This window comes from Oncorhynchus clarkii, chromosome 11 (assembly GCF_045791955.1).
Source record: "Oncorhynchus clarkii lewisi isolate Uvic-CL-2024 chromosome 11, UVic_Ocla_1.0, whole genome shotgun sequence".
Taxonomy (NCBI): Eukaryota; Metazoa; Chordata; class Actinopteri; order Salmoniformes; family Salmonidae; genus Oncorhynchus; species Oncorhynchus clarkii.
This window is the reverse complement of record NC_092157.1, coordinates 10,969,527-10,989,030: the sequence shown is the minus strand read 5'-3', so window position 1 is coordinate 10,989,030 and position 19,504 is coordinate 10,969,527. Positions and strand designations below refer to the sequence as shown.

General features: G+C 42.2%; 1 protein-coding gene across 1 annotated transcript in view; it reads right to left on the bottom strand.

Annotated features, from left to right (window-relative positions):
- Positions 1 to 18,267, bottom strand: part of LOC139420194 (rho GTPase-activating protein 18-like) — a 38,090-nt gene extending 19,823 nt beyond the window's left edge. Inside the window, exon 1 of the mRNA XM_071170014.1 lies at positions 17,999 to 18,267. Within this exon, the coding sequence (XP_071026115.1) occupies positions 17,999 to 18,111 (113 nt within the window). The 5' untranslated portion in view covers positions 18,112 to 18,267. The remainder of the gene's footprint in view (positions 1 to 17,998) is intronic.
- Between the last annotated feature and the right edge of the window lie 1,237 nt (positions 18,268 to 19,504).

Below are 19,504 nucleotides of genomic sequence, written 5' to 3'. Positions count from 1 at the left end.
TACAGTATGCCGTTCATTACAGGAAGAGTAGCTAGTATGATGGGCTGTAGAGGCAAAGAATAAGCTAAGAACACTTTGAGCTTATGACTATCCCTATTGATATAGGTTTAGAAACGCAGGCCTCCTCATGCACATATCATGACAATTCAAATGAACACAACCTTTTTCTAGGAATCCATGTGTGCAGAATAAAACAACAATTCCATGTGTAAGGTTGGTTTGTTGACACAAAGAAATATGCTGTGCTTGTTGAAGAGCAGGTTTGGATGTGTGTGTGTGGGTGACAGCTGTTCAGCACAGAAGCATTTCGTTTGGAGGAAGTATACCATTCATTCCCGTACTAATACAACTTGAAAACAACCCTTCACCATCTCTGAACAACAGCGACGTCACCTGCTATGATGCTGGCAACTGAGGGGGCATAGGTCAGGACCAGCATACACAAAACATCTTAGAAATCTTATGATCTTAAAAAAAAAAAAAAAAAATGTATCCTAGATAAGTACTTCTACTCTGAGACACTTTGTGAATACTGGCCCAGGTTGTTTTTCCTAGAACAGAGTCAATAGTAGACACACTAAGACACCTCAGTTGATTCACAGAGTGGTTAATCTCCAGTCTCTAAAATATCAAGAAACATCTGGTTCAACCCCAAAATGAAAGAAGCCTTATTAGGTGAAATACAGAACAGTTAAGGTATGTATGACACAGACACACTTAGTTCTACCCAGCCATTTCCCCTCAGGTCATGTTAAGGAGGTTTATTCAAATAAATTCAAGTTGAAGAGTAAAGAGTTTTAGATGGAGAGATTCCTAACTCAGGTGCTGGTAGTGTAGGGACAGGGTGACACCATTCCAGTGACCCATTATGTACGGTAGGCTATACTACAGTCACTATGGCTTCCTGTGATTCACTATACGCCAGTGGATACATACAGTACCCATACATACAGTACCCATACGCCAGCAGATACATACAGTACCCATACGCCAGCGGATACATACAGTACCCATACGCCAGCAGATACATACAGTACCCATACGCCAGCGGATACATACAGTACCCATACGCCAGCGGATACATACAGTACATACAGTGCCATACATACAGTACATACATACATACAGTACCCACACGCCAGCGGATACATACAGTACCCATACGCCAGCGGATACATACAGTACACATACATACAGTACCCATACGCCAGTGGATACATACAGTACCCATACGCCAGCAGATACATACAGTACCCATACGCCAGCGGATACATACAGTACCCATACGCCAGCGGATACATACAGTACCCATACGCCAGCGGATACTTACAGTGCCCATACGCCAGCGGATACATACAGTGCCCATACGCCAGCGGATACATACAGTGTCCATACGCCAGCGGATACATACAGTACCCATACGCCAGCGGATACATACAGTACCCATACGCCAGCGGATACATACAGTACACATACATACAGTGCCCATACGCCAGCGGATACATACAGTAACCATACGCCAGAGGATACATACAGTACACATACATACAGTACCCATACGCCAGTGGATACATACAGTACCCATACGCCAGCAGATACATACAGTACACATACCACAGCGGATACATACAGTACCCATACATACAGTGCCCATACGCCAGCGGATACATACAGTACCCATACGCCAGCGAATACATACAGTACCCATACGCCAGCAGATACATACAGTACACATACCACAGCGGATACATACAGTACCCATACATACAGTGCCCATACACCAGCGGATACATACAGTACCCATACGCCAGCGGATACATACAGTACCCATACGCCAGCGGATACATACAGTGCCCATACGCCAGCGGATACATACAGTACCCATACGCCAGCGGATACATACAGTACCCATACATACAGTGCCCATACGCCAGCGGATACATACAGTACCCATACATACAGTGCCCATACGCCAGCGGATACATACAGTACCCATACGCCAGCGGATACATACAGTACCCATACGCCAGCAGATACATAGTGCCCATACGCCAGCGGATACATACAGTACCCATACATACAGTGCCCATACGCCAGCGGATACATACAGTACCCATACGCCAGCGGATACATACAGTACCCATACATACAGTACCCATACGCCAGTGGATACATACAGTACCCATACGCCAGCGGATACATACAGTACCCATACAGACAGTACCCATACGCCAGCAGATACATACAGTACCCATACGCCAGCGGATACATACAGTACCCATACGCCAGCAGATACATACAGTACCCATACGCCAGTGGATACATACAGTACCCATACAGACAGTACCCATACGCCAGCAGATACATACAGTACCCATACGCCAGCGGATACATACAGTACCCATACAGACAGTATCCATACGCCAGCAGATACATACAGTACCCATACGCCAGGGGATACATACAGTACCCATACGCCAGCGGATACATACAGTACCCATACGCCAGCAGATACATACAGTACCCATACAGACAGTACCCATACGCCAGCAGATACATACAGTACCCATACGCCAGCAGATACATACAGTACCCATACGCCAGCAGATACATACAGCACCCATACGCCAGCAGATACATACAGTACCCATACAGACAGTACCCATACGCAAGCAGATACATACAGTACCCATACGCCAGCGGATACAGACAGTACCCATACGCCAGCGGATACATACAGTACCCATACCACAGGGGATACATACAGTGCCCATACCACAGGGGATACATACAGTACCCATACCACAGGGGATACATACAGTACCCATACGCCAGCAGATACATACAGTACCCATACCACAGTGGATACATACAGTAGTCATACCACAGGGGATACATACAGTAGTCATACCACAGCGGATACATACAGTAGTCATACCACAGCGGATACATACAGTAGTCATACCACAGCGGATACATACAGTAGTCATACCACAGCGGATACATACAGTACACATACCACAGCGGATACATGCAGTACACATACCACAGCGGATACATGCAGTAGTCATACCACAGCTTAGGAAACCTATAGAACCATCATTCCGTTCAAAAACCTTTCTCGTCCATCATGTGGGTACCGTTCCACTACAGTCAATTCAGATATAATGAATGTACTACAATCCCTAAGTCTTCAGGTGTGCTTCTTGGTAGGATATCCTAAATAAAAAATTGCTCCGAAATATCTTTGCCCCTCACAAAAATCAAAACATTCATACAAATAACTAAATGGAATTAGAAGTCATAATGCATGACCTCTGGCTAAAAGGTACTGAATGTTCCTTTAAGGAAATATCTTAGTAAATACAATATGTATTCATTCACACCACCATCAATACAGACAGTCCATGTGTTAATGTTCCACTTCACAAGAATCACTCACACACTTCAGGAGGAAAAATCACATTACCTTTCAGTTCCTCATCCAGCTCGAGAGAAGAGGGGAGCGAGTGAACTCTAGTGATCTAAAAAAGAGAGGTGCCTGTCTAGAGTATATAAACAAATCTGTTTGAAGCCAGGCAGGGAGCGAGAGACAGAGACAACTATCTCAGGATATCCTCCTACAGACAGAGCTTGGGTTCCACAGAGACTCATCTCTCCTCCCACCCGCACACACACACACACACACCTCCTCTCTCACGCTCTCCCTCCATCCCATTCCCACTCCGCGGCACACAAGTTTCCAGTGTCCAGCTTTCTCCCCTCCTTCCCTCACTCCCTCTCTCCCAGTCTCTCTTCCACCCCTCCCCTTCTCCGCTCCCCGGCCCCCCTGCCGACATATTTACTGCTTACAATTCCTCTTCTCTGCTTTAATCTTCACCAAGCCTCAACTACCTCTTTAAAGGTCATTACATGCCCACATCTCTGCACCTCTTTCACGCTCCCTCTCTTTCTGACAGATCCAGTGGAGAAAGAGTCAGAAAGACAGTGAGAGAGAAAGAGTCAGAAAGACAGTGAGGGAGAAAGAGTCAGAAAGACAGTGAGGGAGAAAGAGTCAGAAAGACAGTGAGGGAGAAAGAGAGAGAGGACATGGCAGTTAACTTGTGGTACATTTAAGAAATGGCTCTATTAAGGGCAAACCTAACCCATAATGAGTCTAATTAGGAATAGTACAAATACAGATCCCTCTTAAAATGTGACAAACCTGGAATACAAACAACTTCAAATAACTCTTGCTGTGCATCCCAGCTGTCCTGTTATAAGTGAAAAACTTACAAAAAGCTCTGCTCAAAACAATCATTTCAATTAAATATATTTTGATTGTTTTTACATCAGATCATTACTGGAGCACCAAAGTAATTCAAAATCAAAGATAAAATATGAATATTTCCTTAAATGACCACCCCCGCCCTCCCCAAACATATGTAGGTCAATGGTGATGGAGAAACTGGAAACATGTGGAGCTGGCTGGTCTTGATGGATAGAAAGCAGAGCGAGGGCAGGGAGTGGGTACGGAGGTCTGTAATTGGAGTAGAAAACCAAGAGCCCTCCAATCATGACCTAATTCCTCCAAGAATGTCAACACCAGGGCCTGAGAGCCAAGGCCAGAGTCCAACAACAATACCCCCGAAAAGCATAACCATTTACACGTGTTTCGACTCACTCACTGCAGCTTTAAAACATGTCCGACCAAGACCGCTCTCCTGTGCAGCCAGTGGCCCACTGCTGGAAAGTAAAGTATTGGAAGCGCGCCCTTCAAAACCTGCCAAAGCCACTTTGGCATCCCCTTCCTTCATAAGTGAAGCAGCTAAAACCTTCTCCCAGATCTCCTACTGATTCAATTGGCCATACACTTTACGAAGCGATGAAATCAAAATAGTGCACGTTCCAAATTGCTGACTGTAGCGCACGTGTCTAAAACCTAAAGACTTTATCTTTCCAACTTTAAAACTGTGCAAATAAGAACAACACATGTTGATCTTAAATCAGTGTGACGGTCGAAACTAAAACTAATTTTCCTTAATAAGCCCCTGGCTAGGGGCTGGAACATCTGGCTTTCCAAAAATACACCTGGGGGTCTGGTGCATATGGTCCAGACCTGGTCACAGCTAGCATTACATTCATTCTGGTTTGTAGGCTAAAGCCCAACCAACAACTGATCCAAAGTCAGTCCGCTATCAATCTTTTCCTTGACCAGTCGTACTATGGGCCTGACCTCTGTCTCTTTCTTGAACACTTTCTTCAGTGACATTAAAAGACAAAAATGGGACTTTCCCCTTCCTACACATCTGATTATCTGAGTGGGGCTAGCTAGACGACTGATCGCCAGTTCATCCACCTGCCATTATCATAACACCCCCTCATCACCAGACCCCCCACCTGCCCTCATCAGCGAGCCACTCCCCTGCTCTGATCAGCGAGCCCCCCCCTCCCTGCTCTCATCAGCGAGCCCCCCCTGCTCTCATCAGCAAGCCCCCCCCCCCCCCCCCCCCCCCTGCTCTCATCAGAAGATGCATACAATAGGCCCCTGTTACAGGTTAGTGAAGAGCAAGAGCCAATTCCCCTCCTACCGGTCACACAGAGAGTCCGGTCTAGCGCCGCGGGTCAGGAGCCACTATTTAGTTTGCAGACCCTCAACACCCTCAGATCTACCTGGGTTCACTAAGGTCATTATGGCCTCAAAGAAAATAGATACACACGCATACATACACACACGCAACACACTAAAAAGGAGGGGCTGTGAGCACAGAGCGCCCTTTTTAGTACAGGTCTGGTAAAAAGCATTAACAACATAACAGCAGGCTACATCCTCCAACTACAGATCAAATAAAAACAAGGATGTAATGGCTGCCTCACTGATTAATACACTTGATTGGGAATGTATAGGTTGCTTGAGTGGCGTTAGTGGACGGATGGGGGTTTGTGTGAAGAGTGGGATACGACCCAAAACATCAGTAATGATTCATGAGTTGTATGGGGATGTTTTGGTCCAGTACCTTGATAAAAGGATGATAGGCCCTGGTCAGTGGTCACATGCTGGTCATGACATAACAAAGTGTCATCATATGTTGACTAACGTTGCTGCCCATGACTAATGTCCATCTATGGAAATTCAATGGAATACCATCTTGTGTTGTCTCCACTTTGTCCAGAACTCGTGTTTTAGACTCCCGCAGCCAAAATAGCTCATGTAGTGTGTGTGGCATGAAGTCACGTCCCCCCCCCCCCCCCCCCCCACACACCATCTGTTTTGTTGATTAGCCTAGCATTACGTCACTGTCAAATCTGCAGTACAAATTGAAAATGGCCGCCAATAATACTGTAAAATGGCCACTCATCCTTCTTCAACAAAGTACCTTTAACTGTATTTTCAAACCTGGTAGTTACATTACAAACAGCCTGTAACATCACAAGTTGATGTCAGTTATTTGGAAGGGAAAGCAGTGCATGTTGAAACAGGCTACTCTTGACTGCAGCAGTTACATCCTGTTTGGCCTTTTAAAAGATAGCAGGAGCCTGGTACGCCATCATTACCAAATGGCCAAAGAGCAACTAGACATACAAAACATATCTATCTAGACTAGAGATGTACTATTATATGAATGTTATTGGACTGTAAACTCCTGACCTGTTGACAAACAAAAAAAAAGAAATGGTGAATGAAAAAAAGTGAAGTCGTTGAAATTTGCCATAATCACATAAACAACCAAACCATATATTTAGGTCAACATTAGAACCCCCCCATTTACAGTGTATTCTGAAAATATTCAAAAGCCTTATTCTAAAATGAATGAAATACATTTTCCTCAATCTAGACACAATACCACATTTTTTTTTTTGCAACTTTATTAAAAAAACAATAACACCTTATTTACATAAGTATTCAGATCCTCTGCTATGAGACTCAAAAATGGAGCTCAGGTACATCCTGATCATCCTCAAGATGTTTCTACAACTTGATTGGAGTCCACCTGTGGAAAATTCAAATTGATTGGACATGATTTGGAAAGGCACACACACCTGTCTATAGAAGGTCCCACAGTTGATAAAAACCAAGCCATGAGGTCGAAGGAATTGTCCGTAGAGCGCTGAGACAGGATGGTGTTGAGGCACAGATCTGGGGAAGGGTACCAAAATATTTCTGCAGCATTGAAGTTCCGAGAACACAGTGGCCTCCATCATTCTTAAAAATGGAAGAAGTTTGGTACCACCAAGACTCTTCCTAGAGCTGGCCGCCGGGCCAAACTGAGCAATTGGGGGAGAAGGGCCTTGGTTAGGGAGGTGACCAAGAACCCAATGGTCACTCTGAAAGAGCTCCATAGTTTATGTGTGGAGATTAGAACCTTCCAGAAGGATAACCACCTCTGCAGCACTCCACCAATCAGGTCTATGGTAGATTGGCTAGACGGAATCCACTACTCAGTAAAAAGCACATAACAGCCCGCTTGGAGTTTGCCAAAAAGGCACCTAAAGGACTCTCAGACCAAAAGAAACAAGATTCTCTGATCTGATGAAACAAAGATTTTACTCTTTAACCTCTCTGGGATCGTTCGGGACACTAGCATCCCACCTCGCCAACAGCCAGTGAAATTGCAGGGCGAAATTCAAAACAACAGAAATCTCATAATTAAAATTCCTCAACCATACAAGTAGTTTACACCATTTTAAAGATACACTTCTCGTTAATCCAACCAGTGTCCGATTTCAAAAAGGCTTTTCGGCAAAAGCAGAACATATCATTAATTATGTTAGGTCAGCAACTAGTCACAGAAATCATTCAGCCATTTTCCAACCAAAGAGAGGTGTAAAAAAAAAAAAAAAAAAAAATCAAATGCCTCCAAAACATCCGGAGAAATACAGTTTGTAGAAACATGTCAAATGATGTTTACAATCAATCCTTAGGGTCTTTTTATAATAAATCTTCAATAATATTCCAACCGGACAATAGCGTATTCATTGCAGAGGAAAAAGAAGGAACAGCGCGCCCGCGTGACCGCGCAGTAAACAACTGGCCTCAGCCTAGTCCACTTGTTGAAACAACTCTTATTTGACACCCTTCCACAATAGAAGCCTCAAACAACTTTCTAAAGACTGTTGACATCTGCTGGAAGCCGTGGGAAGTGCAATCTGGCCCCATAGACACAGCATATTGGACAGGCAATCACTTAAATGAAACTACAAACCTCAGATTTCCCACTTCCTGGTTGGATTTGTCTCAGGTTTTCACCTGCCATATGAGTTCTGTTATACTCACAGACATCACTAAAACAGTTTTAGAAACTTCAGAGTGTTTTCTATCCAATACTACTAATAATATGCATATATTAGCATCTGGGACAGAGTAGCAGGCAGTTTACTCTGGGCACCTTATTCATCCAAGCTGCTCAATACTGCCCCCGTCACCAAGAAGTTAACCTGAATGCCAAGCGTCACATCTATAGGAAACCTGGCACCATCCCTACAGTGAAGCATGGTGGTGGCAGCATCATGCTGTGGGGTGTTTTTTTCAGCAGCAGGGACTGGGAGACTAGTCAGGATTGAGGGAAAGATGAACTGAGCAAAGTAAAGAAAGATCCCTGATGAAAACCTGCTCCAGGGCTCTCAGGACCTCAGACTGGGGTTAAGGTTCACCTTCCAACATGACAACGACCCTAAGCACACAGCCAAGACAACGCAGGAGTGGCTTCGGGACAAGTCTCTGAATATCCTTGAGTGACCCAGCCAGAGCCCAGACTTGAACCTGATCGAACATCTCATGAGAGACCTGAAAATACCTGTGCAACGACGCTCCCCATCCAAACTGACTAAGCTTGAGAGGATCTGCAGAGAAGAATGGAAGAAACTCCCCAAATACAAAAGTGTGCCAAGCTTGTTGCGTCATACCCAAGAAGACTCAAGGCTGTAATCGCTGCCAAAAGGTGCTTCGACAAAGTAAAGGGTCTGAAAACTTATGTTAAATGTGATTTCAGATTTAAATGGGTTTTATTTGCAAAAAAATTATAAAAACCTGTTTTTGCTTTGTCATTATGGGGTATTGTGTGTATATTGACGAGGGGACATTAAGGCTGTAACGTAACAAAACGTGGAAAAAGTCAAGGGGTCTGAATACTTTCCGAATGCACTGTAAATGTGACAACGTTTAAGGAAAGGTTCACCCATTTCGTAATGTTAAATTGTTTTTGTGCATCTCTGAGTGATGTATCGATGCCCTGGGTCATTTCATGTTTTATTGGCGTTCAAGCAGGCAGACATCCAGCCAGTATGACACAGCAACGTGATAAAGTCTCCCTCACTACACTGGAAGTTTCTATCAAGTTAGGCACATGAGCTCTTTAAACCGAGCCAAGTGCATTCAGTAGAACTAAAAACAGACTTTAAAAATAGTTCACATAATATAGAAATTAAATCTAACATCTGGCCAACAGGCTCAAAAAGAACAGGTTATATATACCCTGGAATGACATTTGTGGTATTTTAGGGTGACAACATTCATAGTTTTAAAAGAGCTGCTGTTTGCTGGGGCACAGGTGACCATCTGTAGCCCAAACAGATTCAGAACATCAAATGATGCTTGAGAGGCCCCATTGTAGTGGGGCACAGCCTTTAAAAGACTTTCAACCATGAGTTGCCTACCGTTTTTGTCAGGCTTGCATGTCCAACTCCATCTCAGTGTGGACTACACAACACAACTGACTACAGTGTGAGTGTGTGAAAGAGAGAGAGAGAGAGCAGAGCGTATGTCAACTCCATAGTGATCATTTCCCTTTCAAATTGACACTGCCTCCTGCCGTGCTATACAAAGCAATTATTGTAGGAAGAGGCAGTGAAACGAGGACGAAATTAAACACTCATTTCAGCCGTATCTTTTTTCTACTTTAGAGAGATAATCGTGTTCATTTGATATTATCCACAGAATTATTCTGGTTGAAAGATCATCTTTACATTGTTATAGTTGTCAGGTGCAATGTTATGACTTCAGAGGCTGTTTCCAGCCAAAGGTTAGCACTACAGTAACAACCAACATCTCTCCATGAAAAATGGATCTAGGCACAAAGTAGTCATTAGTCTCACAAATCACGGTCTTCTTATTGTCATTTTTTTATTTTTAAATAAGACGTTCCAGTAATCCTGTCACATCAGTCAGTTAACTCAAATTGCAGTAAAATCAAAACTACTTTCCTGACAACAAAGTTCTGAATACAGACATAGGAGGATTGCGTAATTGATCATTCACGTGCAGCATAGAATGATAAAACAATAAATCCTCCACAGCAAATAAACAATTCTTCAGCTGATAAAGCAGCCGCTCACCCTCAACGGTTTACAAGAGTCGCTGTCAACTGTCCAACCTCTTCCCCTTTATCAGGACAGAACAGCTTTTATAATAATCTGTGTGTTGCTTCAGTCGCTCTCCTTGCCCCAACCTGGACTCAAACCAGAGACCCTCTGAACACATCAACAATCCCACAAAGCATCATTAACTATCGCTCCACAAAAGCAACTTGTCCTTGCAGAGCAAGGGAAACAACTACTTCAAGGTTTCAGAGCGAGTGATGCCACCGCTAACTAGTTAGCCATTTCACACCGGTTACAGGTGTGCAGGGCGGCAGGTAGCCTAGTGGTTAGAGTGTTGGACTGGTAACCGAAAGGTTGCTGGATCAAATCCCCGAGCTGACAAGGTAAAAATCTGTTGTTCTTCCCCTGAACAAGACAGTTAGCCTTCCGGGGAACAGTGGGTTGTCATTGTAAATAAGATTTTTTTTCTTAACTGACTTACCTAGTTAAATAAATGTTACATAAAAAAAATTTAAAAAATTGTTTACTTGTGTATAGTGGCAGCCCCTCTCTCTGTGTTCCAAGCCCTTCAGGTATAGAAACACAGCAGAGTAGATCAGTCTTTCTCCAGTCCAGTCATAATCCACTCAGGTATAACATTACAGCTCCTCTCTCCAACCCCAAGCCCTTCAGGTATAGAAACACAGCAGAGTAGATCAGTCTTTCTCCAGTCCACTCAGGTATAACATTACAGTGCCTCTCTCCAACCCCAAGCCCCTCAGGTATGGAGAGCAACAACAAAGTAGATCAGCTGTTCTGGATGGCTTGGTTCTCTACCTCCGGAAGATGATGAATGCCTAAACGTCAGTCAGCATGTACAGCATCCATCTCTCACTCAGTCCTACCTGAGAGCGGAGGAGTGGAATGTGGACAGGCAGCATTGCCAAAAATGCCAGACCAGGCAGTCACTCGCTCATTTGTCTCAGTCATCGTCCTATTTATTGCTAACCTATCACATTTTATCACTGGGTCGTTCCATATGAATAACTTTGACTGCACCCCTTTGGATTTGAACCAAGCCTTTACATACACGTTTGTCCATGTATGTAGTCAGAAAGTTATTGAATTCATATGGAATGATCCCACTGCACATTCAGGTGTTTTATTGAAAAAGGATTTATGGCAGGTATTTCCATCCCAACATCTTCACCGTAGCAAGGGGGTTTCAATTCCACTATGTCAACACTGAGTCAACGTGGGAAGTACTTGAGTAGTGTGCTTCGTTTCGGTCACATCTTAAGTGGTAAAGTTCAAATTCACTACATTTTCAGTGACCACGCACGCACGCACACTTAAAATTCAGTTCACCTAACCTGCTGAATGGACAAAACATTAGGAACACCTGCCCTTTCCATGACAAACTGACCAGGTGAAAGCTATGATCCCTTAAGGGGAGGAGACAGGTCATAGAGACAAACCTCATTCTCGTTTCTGATAATCCCCATTATGAACTACCGAACCTTTCCTTCCATTGTGGTTTCCTTGTAACCTGTCAGGTTATGAGTGCCTTTAGGGGACATGTTCACTCACTAGGTAATACAAGTCATGAGCTGTATGACCTCAGAAATAAATGGGCACACGTATCTGACCCGTCAATCAAGTGCATCTTCCTTACCACAAAATAACAGACTGCATTGCTTCACAGTGATATTTCCATTTCAACAAGGCATGCATTTCCCATGCGTTTCTCATGCATTTCCCATGCATTTCTCATGCATTTCTCATGCATTTCTCATCACAGGTGCATGTCAAAAGGTGATAAAAATGTGTCGATAGAAACAGAAAATTCTTGAAACTCTCAAATGGGTTTCGCTGATCCATTTAGTCAGGCAGAAGAACAACTTCCTCAGGCTGGTCACTGTAGTTCCTCGTCACGTTGCCCAAATACAAAACATGCTGTAAAAACGCTACAGTGAAATGGGAAGTGATTTATAGAAAAGCTACCATCCACAACAGACTAAGCTACCATCCACAACAGACTAAGCTACCATCAACAGACTAAGCTACCATCCACAACAGACTAAGCTACCATCCACAACAGACTAAACTACCATCCACAACAGACTAAGCTACCATCCACAACAGACTAAGCTACCATTCACAACAGACTAAGCTACCATTCACAACAGACTAAGCTACCATTCACAACAGACTAAGCTACCATTCACAACAGACTAAGCTACCATTCACAACAGACTAAGCTACCATTCACAACAGACTAAGCTACCATTCACAACAGACTAAGCTACCATTCACAACAGACTAAGCTACCATTCACAACAGACTAAGCTACCATTCACAACAGACTAAGCTACCATTCACAACAGACTAAGCTACCATTCACAACAGACTAAGCTACCATTCACAACAGACTAAGCTACCATTCACAACAGACTAAGCTACCATTCACAACAGACTAAGCTACCATTCACAACAGACTAAGCTACCATTCACAACAGACTAAGCTACCATTCACAACAGACTAAGCTACCATTCACAACAGACTAAGCTACCATCCACAACAGACTAAGCTACCATCCACAACAGACTAAGCTACCATCCACAACAGACTAAGTTACCATCCACAACAGACTTCTCCTGTGACATCAACACACTTCACAAGTGAAGTCACTGAACGTGGATATGGTAAATTCCATGAGAAAAAAAAGACCCAAGAGTTTTTGGAAAACGTGGTCGCTTCAACAAAAAAAATGAGATTTTACCGTAATTCTGTTAGCAAAATACACATCTGCACAGTACTTCCAGTAAATGTGTTTTTGTGAAATGTTCAGTGTAAATTGTTTAAAGTAATCCTTGTCCATAGAGTTTGAAAATCAATGGTTTTTGTTTGGAATACATTTTAAAGCGAAAAATCGGAGTCTCCGTTATCAACTGTTCTAGTTGTATTTATCCTTCAGCTGTTTAAACTGTTCTAGTTGTATTTATCCTTCAGCTGTTTAAACTGTTCTAGTTGTATTTATCCTTCAGCTGTTTAAACTGTTCTAGTTGTATTTTAGCCTTCAGCTGTTTAAACTGTTCTAGTTGTATTTTATCCAGGCCACTAAAGCCTGTGCTTTTGGGAGTGGGTTAATTTATTTTAATGAGAGCTCAGCTTTCTTTATTAATTAGCCCACTTTAGTAATCATTTGACCCATAATTTCAAATTAATCTCCCAATCTAGAGGGCACAGCTGGTCACACCACCACGACTAGGCTACCCTGGGGCGGCAGGGTAGCCTTGTGGTTAGATCGTTGGACTAGTAACCGGAAGGTTGCAAGTTCAAACCCCCAAGCTGACAAGGTACAAATCTGTCGTTCTGCCCCTGAACAAGGCATAACCCACTGTTCCTAGGCCGTCATTGAAAATAAGAATTTGTTCTTAACTGACTTGCCTAGTAAAATAAAGGTAAATAAAAATCATGGAATTGCCAACAACCAAAAATCCTACATGTAACTAGTCATCCATTCCAAACAGTCAAACCACCAACAGTCACCCATAAACAGTCACCCAATATCGATGTTTATAGATTTCAGTCGTGTTTGTTCCAAAACATCTTCGTTAGCCTAACAGCACAGTCTACCAATATAGCAATAACCCTAATTACCACAGCAGCGGTTGCAAGACAGCAAAGAGCCCGTCTTTCACCAGCTACAATAGGCACATTGATGGGGAGACACCCGTGTGCCAAGGGTTACCATTGTGTGTCTGACAACTCAATGGAGGGTAAGCTTTGAAAATAATCCTGCCAGTGACCCAAATGCACAAACCCACGTGCCGGTCCCGAAACGAAAAAGGTGCACACACGCCAAAACACAGAGTGCATGATTGTGCGTACGCACACACACACAGCTCTAGCCTGTGGGAGGGAATGATGTCACCCGGGAGTGAGAGACACATGATCCCAGTGTACAGTAGCGCTCTCAGTGTGGTGAAGGTGTATCCTCTTTGTGTCCATCTGATTTCTCTGTGTTCAATTATTTTGTGCCACTTTTGTTTTTTAATCATCAGTCGTGGTGGTGTGACCCTCAACAATCAAGAAGCTTTGACTCAACATTCACTTCAAATGGTGCTAGATTGGGAGATTAAAAAATTATGAAATTATTTTATGGGTCAAATGATGATTAATGATTACTAAAGTGGACTAATTAATAAAGAAAGCTGAGCTCTCATTAAAATAAATCAACCCACTCCCAAAAGCACAGGCTTTAGTGGCCTGGATAAAATACAACTAGAACAGTTTAAACAGCTGAAGGCTAAAATACAACTAGAACAGTTTAAACAGCTGAAGGATAAAATACAACTAGAACAGTTTAAACAGCTGAAGGCTAAAATACAACTAGAACAGTTTAAACAGCTGAAGGCTAAAATACAACTAGAACAGTTTAAACAGCTGAAGGCTAAAATACAACTAGAACAGTTTAAACAGCTGAAGGCTAAAATACAACTAGAACAGTTTAAACAGCTGAAGCAGTAAGTGTGTCCTTAAAATGTCAATGAATTGTCCTGATGTTGTCACCAGTTAATCTGGCAAACCTGATTCCAGAGAGAATTCTGTTCTTAGACAAACCTTCAGTCCTTCCTTAAAGTTATTGCTCAGATCTTCAGATGACTTGCAATTTCAGTATTTCCCCGAGGATTTCTTTCAGCAGTGGAGGCAAAGTTAGCGTGTTTTACATTTTGCGGTTTTAAAGCTAATTTCCTGCAATTCTACACATTGGTTTTATGCTGTACTCGTATGTTATCTGAGTGACTCTAACATAACAAATGTACAACAACAAAATGATTAAGGATAGGGCTGCAGAAATGTAACCGCTCAAATTTATAGACAAAGAAGGATGCAAGGACTGACCATCCACGATTTTGAAATTTGAGGCTATACGGTGTTTGTTTACATGAACGTTGTTTACAAACATTGGAGTAAAACAAGCTCATATTTTGGATGAAAGTTGTAATAATGTCAGTCTGATCAGTGAAAGTACTGTAACGTACATCATAAGGGCCATTACTATAAGTGATGTTGCCTACTGTATGTTCTGATACCCTTTTATAAAACAGCAGAGGGAGAGAACCACCATGTTCTCCATGCTTATCTAACCTTGTACTGGTAGTCAAAGCATCATTCCATGTGAAAACATGTGGCCCGTTTTGTCTTAACACATTACTGACATCAGATTATTATGTTCACCCAAAATATTCTTACAATTTTCACCACAGAAACATTTGATAATCTTTCACACTAAAAAAAAGTATTTCAACGTAAATTAATTCAAGAGCAATACTGAGAAGCCATAATATCCCAAGGGTAAACATCTTTTTGGCATGCCACACAAAAAGAGATTAGCTCCCCTGTCGGTGCCTGACCCCGGGTAGCTCGTGGCTGACATCACCCGTCAATGACACGCACAAGTACACACACGGGACAAGTAGCCACACCGAGCGTCTGGGCAAACTGGCCACAACTGGGCATGCTGGGAGGACAGCTGTTCTGAGGTTGTTCAGGTGGGGCAACACAGTGGAACATACGGTCAGTACAGACCATAGACCGTATCGTACCTACTACAGTACAAGTCAACAGCTATCTCACATATCATTGGAAATAGAGTGAATTGTTAAGAAAGTGTTCAAATAACAGAACATCTAGTCAATGGCGTGTGAGAGTTAATTTCTTACTCAAGAACAGATTTAGATATACTTAAGACTTTAAAAATAATTGTAAGGATATTTTATCTATATTATTTTAGCCTAACATTTCTATAGGTCTAATGTGGTATACATTTCCCTTTATGTAATGAATTAATGGTTAGAATGGAGGAAAGAGGCTGTGAAATGTTGTGTGAAGTCTAAATTTACAGCACAGTGGTTACTTCCCAAGAACCATAATAAACAGGGGACTCCATCAATAAACATTCCAGTTCAATGCCAGATGAGTGTAGCCCTGCAAACCTTAACACACACACAGCTAGGTGAAGTGACCTGGCAGTTCAATCAGTCTACAGTCGTATTCACTAGGCACAAAACAGAGGAAAACAGACTTAAACAAGGCCTACCAGAACTTATCTAATAACAAACACACATTTTTGTTTTCTGTTGCAAAATGTTTTGCTACGGTGTGCCCTAATTAATACGACTCCGCAATCCTAGATGATTGGCTTGTTAAATCCACCACGGGAGACATGGTGAAACCTGAACAATGTCTTATTCCTTTTGTTTGTGTGTGTCTATATAAAAAATAAACAGCTATTTATAATTACACATAATGACAGTTGTTATGTTCAATGGCCGTACCCAGACATAATCGGCTTTATAAATGTCCCCTTGTGCTCTGTGCAGTGCCTGCCAAGTGACTGCCTGCAAATTGAGAGTTTTGTTTGACTCACCTGAAAGTCAACCCAGCCAGAGTGAGCTATACCTCTCCATCTGAACAATAGGAAAGTTCATTTGAATGTCCCGGGTGGGCAGAATTTATACATTTTAGACCCTTCCATAGGTCCTTAAGTGAAATCTCCACCCACCGGGGGCACTGGGCCATAAAAAACCAACTCGCCCAGAATTTATACATTTTAGACCCTTCCATAGGTCCTTAAGTGAAATCTCCACCCACCGGGGGCACTTGGCCATAAAAAAACCAACTCGCCCATTACTAATAGGTCATTAACCAATCACATTCAGCAAATCACCTGCAGAGGGAGTTTCCTTTGAATCCATTTTCCCATTCACCATCTTTGTGGTGGTCATAAACTGGATCATACCGTCAAAAGTAGCTGAGCACCTACTCTGGAAATGTAAGGTACTTGTAGAGTATATTGTTAAAAACAATGTCTAAAAATATACTAACATGAAGTACCCCTTTTTTAATTTAATATTTATGTTGAATAAATTAATGTAAAAAAAATATTCAGAATCTTGACATATTCCATCTTATCACTGACACCAATGTCTATCATGTACAGTTAATGAATCATATTTTTTTTTTTACATGAGGCATGTAGGTCTTAAACGGGGATTAAAATGGCCACTTTCATCATGATTTTCTTAAATGGTTTGTGACTCAAATGAAAGAAACAACATATCAAAACATGCTTCCTACCAAGTTTGATTCTATGAGAGAATTGCCAGAACAATCTGAGATACCCAAACAATGTTTTCAGGCTTTCCTGATGTAGAAATGCTCAAATCCTGATCTCGTGACCCATCAGAAGCTATAATGTAAAACTGACGTCAGATCAGTGCCAGCAGGCAACATCATCCTGCAAATGTGCAGTTAATGCATCCAATAGGCTAAGAACGTATTTTCAAAGGCACATCTTTGTTTGATTGGCTACACTTGAAAAACACTTCAAGTCTTAAGCGTGTCAGAATTGTGTCACATACCGTATGTGGTGCTATGCAGAAACCAACGCACTAATTCCATAAACATCTTCAAAGCGTTTTGTATAGAGCTAGGCTACTCACCATCACCGCCAGTAGCGAGGCAGTAAACTTCTGACAGCAGACACTATAATTTAAAGTCCCAATTTCCCACGCTCTCGCTCTCAAAGCGCTTTACCCAGTCATATGTTTGAACGTTATATCAATGGATACACAATAACAAACTAGTTAAACAGGTAAACATACATTTTGTTCATTTATCTTGCAGCTTTTCCATCAATAAAGTGCCAGTTACCTGCAAGGAGAGTGTCTTGGAGGCGCATAGCCCTCATCCACCAAATGTATCCTGGACTGTGCGTATGAATGGTATGCTGTTAAAATGACACTGCACGAGTCTTTCATTTCCATCGCTCACCGCCAAAATATCATACCAAAGTAAGCGCCTAGCTACTGTTAACCAGTGGGGTTGAGTGTTGCCTACTTTGCATTGGCACACGCTGCGCTACTCTTGTCAGAAAATGAATGAAGCAATCGACCGCTCCTACTCTCATGCCTGCTCGCGGTGAAACCCGACACCACGGCTCGAGAGGACGACCCAGTGGAAGTCGGCCTTATTTGCATAAAACATCTCACTTCCATATGGAAATGAAATAGGCCTTTGGGCAAATGTCAACATTATTAAACGTGTTTATTTTATCTCATTCTTCAGCCTTGTATTGTTCTAAACCAAATAGCTAAATAAAATAATTCACTGAGTGACAGAATTTGAAAGGTCAGTGGTGATTTTGTATGCCCCCTTGTCTCCATCGTACCCATCTTCATTATGTTTTTATGTGTATAGTTGCTTTGTTGACATTCAGTCAGTTGAGAGATTATAGAAACTGACCACCTCACCAGAGGAATATTCATTAGTCAGATTCCCTTGTAAAAGCGTTTCCTCTGTTGCAAAACGGTTTGCAATCGAAACCATTTACTCCAAATGGAAAATGTTTTATAACAAAAAAATAATAGTTTATATTGGAAATATTCATGTAGCAAGGTCCCTCACAGTTTGTTTCTGTTTGCTTCAGTTCGGTTCGTCAAGTAAATGGAAAACAAAACATTTAACAATGGAATTCGACAAATTAATTCACCCCAATCACTGTCATTGTGCTGCTAGAGCTCAGGTAACGAGGAAAGTCTCTACCATCCCATACAAGTTGAATAAGGAGTGGTGAAGTTCTCACTCAAGTTACCTGATAGGTAGTAACCTTTGTGTCAATGGTACTGACCAACAGTGACATCTAGAGCCCTGTGTTTTGTGCAATAATGTGACATGCTTGGATTTGAACCTTTTATTTAGAGATGTTCATCAAACTGTCCCCTTTTCTTTTTCAGTCAGATGGTTCAGCACCGTCCTCAGACAATTGCTTTCATTTTTGGTGTAATTCTCATTTCTGTATAAGGTTTAAAATACAGGATAAAATATTGCTTTGTCAAATGATTGCACAAAACACAGGGCCTTGCATAGCCTATAATCTGTCCAATGGTGTCATAATGAGAGGTCCATGTGGGGTGGTTCCCCTCATTCAGCACACTGATCTGATAGGTAGTGACCAACAGTGAATTCATACAGTATAACTCATATAACCTGGTCAATTTTAAATGTACAGACCTCAACAATGGGGAGACAGCCCTAATGAACTAAATTTGTCTCTACCAAATGAAGTAGTCATTTCTTATGAGCTAACCTGGGCCATGTGTTGTAACAATGTAAAAAGTTATAATTGAATATTCTCTGAATCTTCTCAGCACATTGTGT